Source organism: Falco punctatus (assembly GCF_963210335.1).
Source record: "Falco punctatus genome assembly, chromosome: 4".
Taxonomy (NCBI): Eukaryota; Metazoa; Chordata; class Aves; order Falconiformes; family Falconidae; genus Falco; species Falco punctatus.
Window position 1 is genome coordinate 17,044,815 of NC_137583.1, and position 16,872 is coordinate 17,061,686.

Here is a 16,872-nt window from a genome sequence, read left to right on the forward strand (position 1 = left end):
GCAGGGGGAATAGGAGGCTCTGCTTTTTGTGAATTCTGGCTTTAGAGGCAACAGCACCGCCTAGGGCCCTCGTAAAAATTATTGGAGGGACCCTAGAACAAGGTGAGAGGGGGTTGGGAGAGGCACATAGGGAATGGGACTGCTTTCCAAGGCTGACCGGCTCCTCAAAGGAAGCAGGAGGGAGAAATCTGCTGTTGCAGAGCTACACCTGCTTGCAAGCTGGCTCTGTTCACCGAGGCAGGATTATCCCCACATGGATTTAGACGCTGCCCAGATTTTCACGGTGCACCGCTGCTGACCAGAGAAGCGTCTGGCACGGCAGGATCCCGCTTCACCTGATGCCGACTGCGTGTGTGGCAAGGCGGGAGCCTCCCCGCTTTGAAAAGACCGAGGCTCATTGATCGGGGCTGGTTTAATGACAGCAGCCAGAGTCCGGATCGAGCGCAGCCACTGCTGCTCCGACCGGGCAATAAAGTGCAGGCAGAGAGGAGAAATGTGCCAGCCACGTATGTATTTTACACGCTGGCTTCTGGTTTACCAAAGGCTGAAACAATCTCCGCGTATGACAGAGACGAGTGCGCAGGGTCTGACGTGCCTGTGATTTGCGAGGGAGCACACCCCGCGCTTCTGCCTCTCAACATTAACGCGAGCTGACAATGGTAGAGGCCTGGGCTCACATGACTTTAATCAGCGCTGCCCTAAGCCATCAGAATCACATTAATTATTTCAGGGCTTTCTTTTTGGATGAACAGAGAACTCGTATTAAAAGCAGGAGCCTGCTGCTCAGCCCCTTCGCAAACCTCTTGCCCAGGTTTGCGGCGAGGTGGGCTGCGCCCAGCTGCTGCTCCTGGCACCCATCGGGGACTGCCCCTGAAGTTTCGCACTGTCTTACAACACGGCAAAGACCTCACTCGCTCTGCATCCCCAAAGCTGTTGGGTGAGAACTCCTTTTTTTCCCCCTCCCTCTCCACAGATAACTGGAAACTTTCAGGCTTTTAAGTATTCCCTTTTCTTTAAAAATGTAAAAGGTTTCTTTTTGTTGCATATTAATAGCACATTAATTTCTTCCACAACATCATGCATGGAGCTTTAACGATACTTTAGATCACAGCTTCCATGCTATTAGGTAACATGTCATCCAGGTAACAGCTTTACATGGAAATAGGATCAGAAGGGACAAGAAAATACTGCTCTGTTGGTTTGGGTTTGTTGTTGGCTTTTTAAAATAAGGAATCTCCCACCTGCAGCACAATCCTGCTCAGTATGAAAATGCCTCCAGAGCAAGCGCTCGGACAGCTACCTGTATTCCCTGGGAACCCTAATCACGCTCCGTTCATGCTTTGTCTCTCTCAACAAGGTGCATGCTTTCCCGTTCTGTTAATAATTCAGCCGAGTTACTCGAGAAAACTCGGGGAGTTAATGGAAAAGGTTGGTGCCTGTGAGCACCCGACAGGAATTGCTATCTGGCAAGAAGGTGGAGCCTCCCATCTTTCCAAAAGGAAACAATAGCTTTTTTTTTTTCGGTAAGTTAAATGACAGAGAAGCTCATCTGCCAGGGAAGAGGACCTGTAAACCTGATGCTTTATTTGCAAACAAGTCCCCCTTCTGTACTGCATTCCTCTCTCATCTCCCCATGCAGCGGGAGCCGTGCAAGGTAATCATGGTTGCAACAGAAAGACAACTTAACCAATCGAGACCCACAAAGAAAACGAGCCGAACTCATGCCTTTCTCCTTCAAAGCAGACAAACAGACAAAAATAGTAGCTGAAAAGTGCTTACCGACTTTGGGCTCTTCTTTGGGACCGGCAGTCCTGAAAAATGGCAACAAGGGAAAAATAAGCATTAGCATCTAAACGTTACCTTCCCTTCAAGAAAAATCCCTAGGTGTATCATCCGAACATAGCCATCTGCAGAGTTATGTCAGCTTTCGCTCTCGCATCGGAGTTACCAGTCTGTTCATATCGAATCAAAGCACAGGGAAGAGGGAGAGCGAGCGAGAGACGGGAGCGGGGAAGAGGGAGCGGGGGGAGAGCTCTATCTGCATTAGCTATGCTGACTTGTGCTGCAGCAGCCGGGAGGCTGGGAGAGAAACCCACAGCCCTCAGCGGCCGCCGAAACCCAGTGCTTGGGCAGAATCTCAAATGCTCCCCTGGATTACGGGAGACTTAGCTTACAATTACGCCCAGGCTATTTCCTTTTGACGCGATCGGCTCGGCGATTTTATCGGACCAATCGCGGCGGCGCAGGGGAAACAGGTTGATTTTTTAAAAAGTATTTCTTTAGAAATCGATTTGTGAAAAGAAATTGCGCGTTGGCTGGAGCCGGGAGGCACAGGCTGGGCAAAGGAAAACAAAAGCATGAAGAAGAATAAGATTTTATTCCTAAAATCGTTCATGTTACTGACAAAACACGTGTTTTCCTTCCTGTCCATCCTAAGTATAAATCTTTGAAGCCAGAGATTTTATCGGTTAGCTACAATTTCAGAGAGCTGAGGCTTGAAAACAGCACTGCAAATGTCCTGACCTTTGGGGGGATGGCTAGGGAGCTCGGAGGAGCGGGGCTTACACAGGTTGCAATCGATGCAAAGGAAGAAACAACCGGGAGGGCATGAGAGAAGGTTTTTTCAAGGACAATTTTACATTTTGGAGCAGCCTCTTACTTGCTTTGTGATGAGCAAGAGAACTCAAGTGGGATTTGTATTGACTACTTCTGCATACAGCCCGATTCCTAGCAGCAAAGGAGCCACTTGTCCGGGGGATTTACCTACAACGCAGGAAAAGCTCTTTCCTGGGCATTTTGTGAATGACCTTCCCTTCCCTCCACCGCTGGAGGAGAGGGAACTCCCCATGTTTTGCTCTGTGTGACACTCCAGAAAACAAACATAAACCAAAACACAGATTACACTCCACATTAAGTGCTCAGTAATTCAGATGTTTGAAATCTGCTTTTGTCTTTAGGATGTGATTTATGTGGCACTTATGCCGCATTACGTGTTCTACTTTATGCATTTTGTGTGTGCTAAAAACCCATGCCCTCGTCTAACTTTTACACAGAGAATAAAATAAGTGATGCAAGTGAATTACAAATCTGTCTAGGAAGAAGCTCATTTTAAGGTAATTTGGGAGATGTTAGTTCTGAATAGGGAAGATCCATGATTAAAAATGATAAACAGAGCTCACTTTGCTGCCGGCTCACAGACTGGGATGCAAACTGTAGTGAGTATTTCAAATGAAATTTTTTCGTCTTTTGAGGAGTATCTGTGCTCTGCACATTACTGATGCTTTCCCAGCCGATAGCTGATACCCCTCCAGGCGCTGATTGATCGAGGGACAATGAAACATCAAAACTGTTTGAACTAAACAACCAAAACCGCAGCTTCATTTCTGCTGACGGTGACTGTGTTTGTATAATACACTTTAAGAGGAAAGCACTAATAATGTTCATCGCAAGTCACATTTTTAACAGGCATCATTTATCACAGAGATATACGCACAGATAGAGATCCTCCCTCCCTCTCTCTCCTCCCCTTCCACATGCATGCACACACGTTTACTCTCCCTTTCCAAGAGATGCTCTTTCCTATTAAATCAATAGGTAGCACAGATCGCCATGCACGCACGCACCCTTAACAGACCAACATGAGCCAGAAAAGGTATTGCAGCAATTAAATGCTCCCTGCAAAAAATTAAGCGAGAAGCAGCTGGGCTGCTGGTTCAAATTGTACCAGAACTCAGTTTATTGCATCACAAGCATTAAATGTTACAATTTACTAAGTATGAACTACTGAACAAACCTTTCCTTCAAAGTTTGACATTAATTTTAGCTGTTCCAATCCAAAAGAGATGGAAAATGGTTGAAAAATAATGGGAAGCACATCAAGGCCATTGTTCGGCAGGTCCTTCAGAGGCCGATGAATCTTACAGTGTCACTGCTCTGTGCCAGACTTTGCTGCAGAACAAGCAGTAATTGACTTTTTACCAAAATAAGTGACTGCAGAACACGTTAACAAATGTTGGTAGTTTTTCATGGGACAAGCTTACAGTCAGGGGAATAACGTGCCTGTACATGTTCCTGCAAAAATGTTATTTATTCATGTAATTAGGGTCTCATTTTAAAACTCCTGACGCAGCAGGCTAAATGAGCAAATGATAGGTATAATACATAGTTGTCATGCTCAGATGATGGAATGGATATAGTATTTAACAGCAATGAACACAAAGTGCTTGAACAACCCCTAAATCCTGGGAGCAACACTAGCAACAAAATGCCGAGCTTTTCCAAAAAGCTTCTAGCAAAAATAATTGCCCAAGCCTATGAATTTGGGATGGTGCCAACTATGAATTACAACATTCACCTTTTGATTACATTAATGTGCCCCATCACTGCCCAGGTCACTGCCCAGGTCACTGCCCATGCCGTGCCTTGCTTGGTATGCTCATCCTCCTGGCTGCCCTGTCCCCTCCTGAAGCCTCACGGCAGGTTTTTCAGAAGTAAATGGGCCAGGCAGGGACTTAACACCCAGTTTCCATCTCTTTGGCATTGTCCAAGTTTTTAGTGGTCACAGTAATGGCATTCACATCCCAGGCTAAGAGAATCCAAAAGGCTTCTCTGCTGCTCTGCCCTCAAATCTGATAACAGAACAGTAATAGTTTATATCAACACTGTTTGCAACATAATTCCTCTGTGATTTAATGCCTATGGACATCTCTCATTAGTATTTGAAATGCATCTTCTAATTTTGTGGGGTTTAGGAGGTGCAGATTAGAGAAGGTGGAAGAGTCAAGCAACCCAACAGGGCTGTTGTCATCACAGAGTTAACAGTGTTTTAAAACAAATGAGCACATCTGGTAAACAATGTCAGTATGACCTAAAACCCCTTGAATGGGCTCATTGTAGCTACTTACTAAATGTGCCTGGAATTAAATTAATTAGAAAACACAAATTACTCCCCTCTAAATAACAATGTAATAAAGCAACTGCTTAATGAAAAATATCAGTGATCAGTGAGCAATCCACAAGCACAAAAAAAGGGATTGTAATCAAACTAAATTCACAGACTCGTCGGCAAGGCAAGAAAGGCTTTCATACAAGGTTAGTCAAAAATGAGTCAGATGCAGGGAACTAAATTAAACTAATTATCACAGAGATTATTACATTTATCTTAACAAAAACCTCTCTCTTTTCTCCCCGGTACTCCCTAAAGCTCTATGTACAGCTGGCTGCATCCATCTGCTCAACTACATTTTGTAACATAGGGGAAAAAATGCAAATCATTAAGCCAGTTTTGTACCATGACTTCAGCACTCTTACCGCCATCACCCACCAGGAGCAGTACTCCGTTGTGTGACTCTATAGTACGTTGCGAGCAATATGGTCCACGAAGTACAGCCACAACCCAGCTTATTTCATATTATTTGGCACGTGTTAATCTTGCAATCTTGTGTGGTAAACCTGTTGGAGCTGGGGAGCTGTGAGCTCCCTAACCCTAACTAGCATGAGTTCATGGAAGAACCCACTGGACCCTGCGTGCTGCTGTTTCTAACATGCAATTTAGAAATTTTAGGTCCTCAATTTTTACAGGAACATTTTCTCAAATCTTTTGTCTTTATGCAACCAAAATAACACGAGGAGACCATAACACATAGTAAATTCCATTTTACTGAGCACATACAGAATGCAACGTGTGTCTGCAAATCCATACCATAGCCTGGACCCGATTCTGGTGGGAGCCCAGAAGGCCACACATTGCTCAAAGATGACTTAGATGGACACAAGATGCCCTGTTCCACAGCCCTACATTTTAGAGACAGTGGATCAAAATGATCAGAAGTTCAATCTTAAGGAAGGCCTATCTTAAGGCACCACGGGAGTCATCCAGTCAACCCATCTGAACAGCTTGGTTATGTGAAGGCCAGCTGGCATGAACACTTCTCCCTCCAGCACAAGAAAAGAAAAAAAAAAAAAAAAGTATGTATTTCAATGGGATTTCAACTGAAGTTGGAACAATTCCGTACCAGTTTGCACAATCTACCATAGGACAAAGGCACTTGAAATTGCTAAAAGCCAGCCTAGAAGCCAGACTAACATCTTACTTATTGCTGACGATGTTTGTGGCTACCGCTCAACATTTTTCAAGTTTGGGGTGTTTTTGCACATGAAGGAGAAGAACAACTGTGTCTGGATCTTCACTTCTCAGGACTGCTTAACACTTCCAGTCTGGACACCTTGTAGGCCATCCATAACCAACAGCAAAAAAAAGCCATAGGTGAGCCTGGGTGAAAAGGTCACCTATTTGGTTTTGCCATAATGTCACCTGCAGCCTAGAATGCACAAGAGCTGAAAACTAGCAGGAGATGAATAAAAACACAAGAAAAGAAACATTTCAGACTGTGTCACAAGGTTAACATTTACAGAGAAAATGTTCCTGCCTGGAAAAAAAAAACCCAAACCTCAAGCTTTCTAAATAACAGCTGCTTAAACTACACTGAATAAAAACGAAAGGCTGCATCAAAGAAAACAGACACTTCAAAAGATGAGGGGTAAAGTACTGGAGTCAGGGGGTACAGAACCATACACCTGGCACTGCGCATTAATGGCTGCTTTCTGCCTGCAAAACAAGGAACTTTAAATAATTAACACTAATGGCCATTAGTGCTGCCGGCGGGGGGGGGGGGCGGGGCAGGGGACAGGAGGCTGGTGGTGACAAAGCAATCCCCTTGATTCTGTATAATCCATTGTCAAAGAATTTCTGATACTACTTAAAAAAGTAGATGCAACTTGATCTTTTCCAGACTGGAGAAAGAACAAGAAAACATACCAGAATAATTTGCAGCAAGAGAGGCAAGCTTATACAGGCATAAGGCGCACCATCAAGAAAGAAACCCCTACCTTGTCCCTGTCCAACTTTTGTGCTCATCATCATGAGTTGCATAACAAGAGTGTCACTGCACTAGCAAAAAAATTAGCTATGCAATACAAGCTTTAAGTGCGAGAATAATTTACACTGCAGGAATAATGCCTTGCCATAAATCAAATTTGGTAACTAACAAATACAGTGAAAAATGTCATGTTTCTGATGCTTATATACAATGCTAATGCTAAGAAAGCGATGTTTTCAAGAGACCATCTCAGGCATTATTAACTCACTGGCAAAAAAAAATAATGAGGCATAGTATGTTATTGCCATTAACAAGAATTTCAGTTCTAGATTCTCTAAAGATGTTAAATTGCATTAGTCTCAACTACTCATTTTTGGTCAGGATGCTAAACAATTCTTCATAACTGAAGTCTCAGTCATATTTTCAGCATCTCAAACCAGAATTTATCTTAGAAGTGGTAAAGAAGACATAGGCTAATAAAATGCTATTTAATTACTAGTCAAATATAAATTTAACTATGTAGTAAGATACACGTGGTAATGCCAAGACAGTAAGATAATGAAGAGATTGAGAATTAGTGTGACAATTACCCATCTAACTTATGGTTATAAGCATGTCAGCAATTCTTATATTTGTATTTTGAAGCTCATTAAATTAGTTTTTCCTAATGCTCGGGCTGTTGGAGTCATATGCTTAGATGAAAATCTCTGTTAATATTTAAATAAATATGTACACAGACAATACATTTCTGAAACCTCATGAATTCGAGAAGGCAAATACCAGAACTGGAAAGTAATAGGAAACCTCTATGTTCTTTTTACATAGATATATGTGCGTGCACACATGTATTATTTTTTCACACACATAAGCATACATGTGTGGATATGCATGAAATTACTCTACCCTTTTCCACAAGCCCACAAAATCCATGACTTGCAAGGTTTCTAGAGCACATCTCACCATTTTTTGGGCATGCTGCAATTTCGAAGACGTTGAGTCCCACCCCCCTTCATGGCCATGTGGGTACCGAAGGGCAACAGCACCTCCAGGCCAACTTCAGGGGCCACTCCAGGCTCAGCGCGGAGGACAGTGGTAGAGGAGAAACCGCATTTTGCTGTTGTCACACCTGTATTTGTCCTGCTCTGTGAGGGTCGTTGTCTTCAGACTTAGCACAGCACTGTTAAAAGGTGTAAATCCCCATCCTCAGATCTGCGTGGCTTATGGCAGATTCTCATATTTCATCTTTGGAGAGCTGCCTGCACAAAGTGGATGCCTACAAATAGGGCCCTCTTGGCACTAGTTTAATGCTGCTATTAATAAATAACATCCCTTAATAATAAGTTAATATTTATGTAATGCTTAGCCAGATTCAGACCTGGGGGTTGCACATGCGCACATGGCACATGAAGACAGAAAATTATTACTAGAGAACAATGGTTTTGCAGATGTTTTCACAAAATATAACTGTATTAGATTGAAAATACAGGGTTTTTTTATTAAAATAAATTAGTAACTCAACACACTTCAAAGTATGTGATTGTACATCTCAGAAACCAACCCTTAAGGATAAGGATGGAGTCAAAACCTCTGTGATAGATATTCACCTGCCACATCCCTACCAACATCACCTTCACGTGCCCCCACCGCAGGACCCTGACCTGCCCCCGCATCCTCGGTCAGCTCTGTTATCCCCCTGATGCTCAGCCTCCTCTGCCAAACCTGGCTGGCCTACGAGCCCCTGCCGACCTCTCCAGTCCAACTCACGGTACTTTGCAGGTCTTCTGGCACAAAAGACACAGCTTTAACAGGGTCCTAAAGCTAGTGTTGTCCTAATCACTATCACAATGACAGAAATAAGTCCATCCGACCAAGAAAAAGTAAACACGAATAAACATAAAATCCCAATGCAGAATGGGGAAAAAAATTAATTCAGAATAGAGACACTTAGAGATGCAGGGATAGATATTTAAAACCAATCTGTCTCAGAACAAAACCATTGACTAGTCCATTACAGAGCCATCCTTCTTCCTCAGTTTTGCCTACCTGCTATTGCTTTTAATGACTCTCCAAATGTATTTAATTATTGATAAACAAAGACCTTTCTTGGATTTTTGATACCTCAGTAATTCTGTTATGGGTGGTTATTATAATGCCAAATCAGGGCAGCAGCCACCACACCTACCTGCAACGTGGCTGATAAAACCTCATTATCTACAAGTACATGCCCACCAAAATGCTGCACAGTCAGTATGGAAGGGTAGGAGGAAAAACTGGGCAGAATAAACCCCCCCTTGCTGCACTGCTCCAAGTTTGCTCCGTTTCCCTCTGTGCAAATCCCGATGAAGATGTGGAAGGCACATCTCTAGCTACATCTGCCTTATCTAATGCATGCTATTAGGTTCGGCTGTGCCACCTTGTGTTACATCACATCACATTTGATAGAAAACAACATTGTGTGGGTTTGTGTTGCTCTACTTACACCACTTCAGCATTTAATACCAAAACCAAATCAAAACATAAGAGGGGAAAAAAGCGCCAACTTTCAAAACCTCAAGCTAAGGAGAAATAAAAGCCTTTAGGAAGAATTTCAGAGCTCTCACCTTCCATCTGCTAAGCAATCTCCTGTTTTGTTCTCAGCTGAGAGCCTACTGCTTTCTGCAAGATAACGTGGTTCATACAATAAAACATCCTGATGGGAAGATTTCAGACATTTTTTTTTCTTCCAGCATCCAGCAAATGCTTTGGTTTTCTTACTGATTTTAAAGCAGATCTAGATTCCCTGCCACAGAAAGGCAGTCATGCGCATAATGTGCACACCACCACTAGCGTGCTGTCAGCATGCAAGATTACGCAAAACTGACATTATTTCGTTCTTCCAAATACGTTAATTGCTCACCTCCTTAATAATTGAAGTACAGGTTTTCTCGTGGCCATAAAGCATGCTTCTTGAAATATCACAAAACTTCAGGAAATTATGTCAGCCCTTGAAATTAATGCAAAATATGTAACAAAATGCCAAGCAATGAATCAGCAGCTGTTCTATCCTATTTCACCTTTCCAAGCGACTCTGGAGCTCAGATGACATACATATCTGGGGGAAACAAGCTATAGCATAGATAGGCCACGCTGCCACAGAAATGCAGGGCAACTGATGCAAAACTAATGCTGACCCAAAAAGCAGATTTCACAGGCACCTCTTCATTTGCTTACTCATTTCTAGAAGAGAATCAGTGCAAATGGAGTTAATGAAGGGTAGCTGAGGGGAAAACACTTGTGCCTCAAATGACTAACAGATTAGTGTCAGCACTTTGCATGTATCACACCAGCAAGAGCTGGAATTCTGCAGGCAATTAGAATGTCCACATACCAGCGGTGCTGATTCGCCTGTACCATCGAACTGTAATATTTTAAAGCTGTTGGTTTTGGAATCAGGTGCTCATATGACATTGTGCTTTGTTTGAGAGTTTCTTAGCCTCCAAGGGTTTAGGAAAGGCAATTGGATATGAATACTAGAGGCTTGAAATAAAAAGACAGAAAGAACTCTGACATGGTCTTTTTGTATCTGGAATTTTGAGAACTTAATGTAGGAACTTTAAGCGCTTGAGCTTTTTCAGGCTGATATTTGAATTTGTTGCTATTTCATCTGGATGCCTTGCATTGAGAAACTCCAGCACGACCTGGTAATGCTAATTAATTAGTTCTCGCAAATGCACTATTTGTATGAACATTAGTAACGCGCATCAAACTATTCATTGTCTGAACAAGCTACTGACAATTACCCTTTGTGGCTGCAGGCATTTGTAGGCATCCGAAACCTTGGTGAAACCCTGCTGCCTCCTGGAGTCTAATGGGAGCCTTGCCATGGACTTCAGCAGCACCAAAATTTCCCCCTTCATGCTTTTGGTAAGCAGAGTTATCCCAAACCTTGCAAATTCAGATCATCAAAAACAAGCGGCTAATGTCACTAAGATGAACACCTGTAAAGCACTTTGAAGCAGAAAAACACTGAGTAATCCCAAAATATTACATTATTTACAAGACGACCTCATTTTAAATGTTAAACTCAGCTTATTTTTATCACAAAGAGAAAACAAGCTCTTGCTAGCTTGCTTTACAAAACCAATTACCAGTGATCAGTGTATGGTGCTGCATAACAATACAGAGTGTTGCCCCAAAAAGGCGTATCTAACACTCTGGAGCTGTTTGGGGGAAAATTAACTTGCACAGTGAGTGAAATAACATGCACATAAGCAATTCTAATAAGGGGTATGAACTTCAAACCTCTTATTAAAAATATCACAATGTGTAACATTTCCTTTATTTCATCTTTTCCTGACTTCAACTGCTTTTTGTATCAGCTCCTTGATATACTAGTCCCTAATCAGAATAAGGCTGTAAGAGAATAGTAAATGTGACATCAAACTTGCTTTAAAGTCTCATCAGCCTTTTTTGGCCTTGTTAGAATAGAATCCCACTCAACAGAAAGAAAAGAATAATAGAGTGACTCGGTGGTTTGGAAAAAAAAGATGCAGCGTCTCCCAACTAAAGGTTCCCCTAGACCTGCTCCTTCCCTGCACCTAAGCCCTAAGTTTTAGCAATGTGTTTTTACTAGGATTGTCTGTTTTCAGAAAATGGAAAAGTAACATGCAAAACATCTTAAAAACATTTAATTTCTAATGCAGTTTGTAGACCAACTTACAAACTTTACTAATCTGATTCCCTTCTTCCCAGGCAAGTCTCTTTAAAGGAAATAGTAAAAAATAAACAAGAAGAAACAATTAAAAGACAGGTTTTTAAATGCCAAATGAGAGTCACAATTTAATCAGGAAATCCATAATTCTGGAATTATAAAGTAATAGACTTGGAATACAAAGGAATGAACTTGAAAAATAAATCTTGGCATTACATGTGGACATATATTTCTTTAAGCATACTATGAGTCTGATTTTTAAAGTACAATTTATTATCTAAAAATATACTATAATAGTAGATATTATACATGTACTATTATATTATATAGTACACATATATTAATCACTAGTGGGGGGTGCCTATGAGCTATCAAAAATACCCCCCACCCGTTATTTCTGGATGGACAGCTCCAAATAACCTGTACTGAGTGACACATCCATCGCTGAGAGATGCAACAAACAGGTTTGATGCAGATACCCGAGTAGAAGGTACTGGGAGCTTCGGTAGCTAGTGGTGGTTGAAGAAGGTAAGGCAAGGAAAAAAGAGGTGACTTGAAATGGGATTTTTAAAAAATGTAGAGGTCAGTTGAGCACACCAGATGGCAGAGAGGAACTGGATCTGCTCCTGCTCCGGCCGAGGGAAGATGCTGCCACAATGCGCTGGGCTGGGGAGTAGAGCAAGAAAACCAGCCGTAAAGGTGGCGTGCACAATGACTGGCACTGTCAGCTCTGTGCTCTGAGGTGGGGTTCAGGGGGGCTCCTATGAATCCAAACAGAGGACAAAGACCTCAGTATAAACCTCTGCTCCTTCTGTATTAGGAACCGAAAATGCTGCTGAAAATGGTGAACTTTTCTTCCCTTTCCAGAAGCTTTGGCACAGGCAAATGCGCTCTGTGGTAACGGTCAGATGATTCCCAGGTTGTGATTTTTGTCCTAAATGCAGTTTGGACTCACTTTTTCTCCAATTCAGCAGCTGCAAAGACAGTTTGAAATTTTCTGGCAGCTAGATGCTTAAGTGGCATGACTTTCAACTTGCTCTTCGCTGAAAGCCTAAAGGGCAAACAGAAGTGAGTGTCTTGTTCAAAAGAGTTCAAGTCTGCACTGAATAGCTGATTGCAGCTCTAATTACCATGGTTTTACATCATTAGGGATAGCAACTGAAAAGGAACTCTAATTCCAACACTGTGAGATATTGCCCTTTTTCTTTTTTTTTTTTTTTTTTTTTGGCTCTTACCACTAAATGATCCATTTCCAACACTTCTGGTAAGGACAGGAAGGGAAAATTTCATTTCCATGGGGAACAGGATTTTGATAAACAAGTAGAAAGTATTTTTGCTTATAAGATTCAGACTAATAGGTGTTTGTGGTGGGACAGACACCTAGGCGGGAGCAGTGAGGACACATCCTCTGAAACCTGCAGTGGTAATGGATTTCACTCAGCTCAGATATTTAACGCTCAATGCCACTGCTCATTTATGCCTGAGCATTGTATTTTGACACTTTAGATCTCAAAGAGCAGTCTGATTTCAATTATACTGTTAGAATGTGCTTACAATTATAAGTTGTTATATTTTTTGTAAAGTTTTCCTACTGTGCCTACAGGATCTTGTACCTTGGCTGGGGGGACGAGCCTGAAGCTGCAGTAAGCAGCATAAAGAAAAAGACACGTATCTTTGTATTACTATGTGATGTTTCAATGGATGGGCACAAGGTAAACAGAGAGAGAAAAAAAAAATGTCTTTCCATTTTAGGCTACAGCAATCACCTTCAAGTCCAGAGCAGTTGACTCCAGCACGCACTTGCAGCACAAGAAGGAATTAACTCCTCTCCATGGGAAGTGTTGGAGTCCAGAGAAGTGTTAATTACCTTCACATGCCAAAAGCACCCCTGAAACAGCAAGGGAAGGTCCATCTAGCTAAGGTGACTTGGTAGGTTTATTGCTTTAGAGCTTTGTATTTTTGTTCCATTGCTGCAAATCTTTGTTGCAGTTCTACGTATCACAAGGACCTTCTTAAGACCACTGAGTCAGGGAGGAAAGGAGCAGTACTGGCACAGACCTCCCCCCATTCCCACCCCCCTCATTGCTCCCCACTAACATCTTCATGCAACTGAACCATGAACAAGGGATTTACTATAGACTTTGCTTTTACATGGAGGCAAGACTCAAGCACCCACTGACAGGCATTTAGACAGGTAAATGTTGCATGGTTCTTTTTCCCATAAAACACATTTCGTTTAAAAACTCTAATATATAATCATTTATTTTTCAGAAGATGGATTTCCATCCCCCCGTTCGATGCAAATTTGGCACTAGAGTAACCTCTTAGAAACTCCACTGGTTTGCACACGACATGTGAGTGACATTTCACCTGCGTGCTTTTACTTTGATCTGGAGCAAAGTGGAAACACATCTTCAAGGGGATTACGTAGATCAGGCTCAAGGTTTATGCTATTTTCGACCTTCCGGTGAATAAAGATGCTGGTCAGCGCTAACTGTGAAAGCTCTGAAGGGAAACTGTCCATTCAAACCTGGAAGAAAACTGCTCAGCTTAATTCTTGGAACTGAAGACAAACTAATCACAATATTTTTGGATGACCTGAACTGAAGACTGACCTAAAAAAAAGGGGAAAAAAAATAATCCTCTTTAATCTGAGGTAATTCACGGAACACGTCAATAGGACACAGAAATGTGCTCACTGAAACAAATGTTAGATCTTGGTGACTCCAAAAAACACAGCACAGTAGTTTTTACAGAATAACTTGTTCTGAAAGAGCCCCCCACCTGTCCAACACAGACAAAACTCCCAGAACAAAAGTCCCTTGGGAAGCAGGGAAATTATTCTGACAAAATGTTGCTTTTATTGTGAATAGAATCTGCGCAGAATGGAGAAGTATTTGAGAACTGCTTATTTCAGTGGATTACTGTGTGTAGACAAGAGTTCAATGACAAATGGATTTAAAATGGCAAATATTATTACCTTCTTTCTTTGCCTTTTTGTTTTGGGTTGTTTTGTGGTTGAGGTTTTGGTTGGTTGTGGTTTTTTTTGATTTTTTTTTTTAAGAAAAGTCCTTTATGTACTCAGTAGGTACAAGGTTAAAAGAATCTTTCCAGCTACAAATATTGAAAATAAAGGTGTGCCTTTTGTGGCCTTATTAACAGGAATTCTTTAAAATAACTGAAATATGTAATTACATTGTGCAGCGCAGGGACAAAAACATATGCTTAATTCTCCATTTTGAAACCAGTAGCACTGGCTTACTCTATTTTTTAATTTACAGCCCCTGAACAGCCCTGCCGGGTTATCAAACATGTCCTCTGCTGTTGCAGGCACCGTGTCATATCCCCTTCAGACCTGCTGATCCTCACCTTCAGACAGCAAAGCCTCTATGCCTCCTCCAGTTTGACTTACAGGCTCTAATGGGTTGGCACTTTGCTCTTATTCCCAGCTTAAATTACTCACAGCTGAACAACACCCAGTTGTTCTTCAGCCAACTCTTCGGTTTAAGGATCTTCTCTCTCTCCTACCTAATAGTTCAAGAAATAATTTTGTCCCCTCTGTCCCTTCATTTTGCCAAGTAAAAGCAGCTTTTCCAATCTGCTCTTGTGTCCAGCCCAGTTAGCTCCTCTGCACCCTGCTTCTGCTCCGAGTTCATCCTTTCTGTACCCCTCGAGTGCCGAAGTGCAAATGATGGGATATGCTCAGTGAGTTTTATCCAGCGCTACGTATAGGTGAAAAAGGAAAACAGCAATAATATAATTAAGCCCTAGAGAGGGGAAATTTAAAAAATAAATAAATCAGAACATAGATAAGGCAAGTTTTCTGTGAGGCCTCTGAAAAGCAAAATCTCAGTGACCCGACATCATCCCCCTCTTAATGCGTTTATTGCCCTGCTGCAATCTTGTACAAGTCCTGCAGACGATTTTCAGATGACACGTGAGCAAGCTGAGCACACAGAGGGGGCATTTCAGCTTCATCCCTCCTGAAACCATCCTTCTGTTCCTCACTCAAAGGCAACGGCAGGATTCACCCGCACCCACAAGCCAACGCTTCAGCTGAATACACTTTGCGGTAAATATTTTACAGGCTGCTCTCAGTGGCTGTGGGTTTGCATTTTAACAATAAACCTTGTTGTTGGGAATGTACCAGCAGCTTGGAGCAGGCAGAGCTTTTCCCATGTATTACACATCCCTTTCTGGTATTTTTCTGCCTGATTAGTAATCACTTCTGACAAATCCTTTCGACAGCTCTGAACACCAGCCTTAGTGTTGCAGGGATGCTTCATGCAAAGCCTGACTGAATGCAAATGTTAGGCTAATGCAAGGATGCCTGACAGCATCTGCGCATTTTCTTCACTGGACACCAGAGGGAGGAGGAGGAAAGGACAACTGACAGGGAAGCTAAAGAACTGCTCCAAGAGCCCCGAAGGAGCTTATCAGACACTGGAACCAAATATGTTTCTGTAATCGGACCACAATAATTAGCAGCACCTCGTCTAGGGATAGTACTTCTAATAAAAGGCGTTGCAGGGGTAACACGAGGTAAAGTTATGGGAGAGAGGACCCAAGGCCAGCACCACTGAGTGCTGGGTGCATTTTAGCCAGCTTCATCTTACAAGCTTTAAAACCTTACTGGTTCTGGGGCTACTACTGTCTGCACTCCGCTCCACAACCGGAGCGCCTTTTGGTCCAGCCTTCTGGATGTGAACAAACCCCATGTTTCAATGACTAAGCATGGATCCAGGGCCACCACAGTTTCTGAGTCCTGTACCACAAAAACATAAGATTTGGAACTGCAAGTGCTCTATGCTGAGATGGAAATGGCAGGATCTTGAAGGAGGGAGGGAGGGAGGGAGGCAGTTCAAGGAGATTGATACGGTATCTATGAAGGTGACAGCAAATGCACAACATGTAGTTAGTATCAAGATTAAATTTTTAAAAAAGAGAGAGAGAGAGAGAGAGAGAAAGATTCAGCAAGATTACCAGGGAACTATTTACTATCTTATTAAAACTATGCTTTTATTCCCTCATCGGATCTTTTCATTATGCCTTCAAGGCGAAGGAGGATTATTAAATGTCAGTGACAATTCAAATAATTAATGTATGGTGTTACCAGGTATATATGCGCTCACCAGGAGGATTAATAATAGCTGCTATTTTTCTTCCAACCATATTTTCTCCATAATACATATATTAATCATGAGAACGCAGTGCATTTTTTAAACCTCTCTAGTACTGAAAGTCTTTAAGGAACTCACACTTTGAAAATTAGAGAATTCTTAATATATTCTGTTCTCTATTTTT

At 42.1% G+C, this 16,872-nt stretch overlaps 1 protein-coding gene across 12 annotated transcripts in view; it reads right to left on the reverse strand.

Annotated features, from left to right (window-relative positions):
- The window catches only part of MAGI1 (membrane associated guanylate kinase, WW and PDZ domain containing 1), a 361,197-nt gene that overhangs the window by 37,266 nt on the left and 307,059 nt on the right, over positions 1–16,872 (reverse strand). For all 12 annotated transcript variants that reach the window (XM_080382824.1, XM_080382819.1, XM_080382821.1 and 9 more), the window contains one exon: positions 1,780–1,811. In XM_080382824.1, the coding sequence (XP_080238950.1) occupies positions 1,780–1,811 (32 nt within the window). The remainder of the gene's footprint in view (positions 1–1,779; positions 1,812–16,872) is intronic.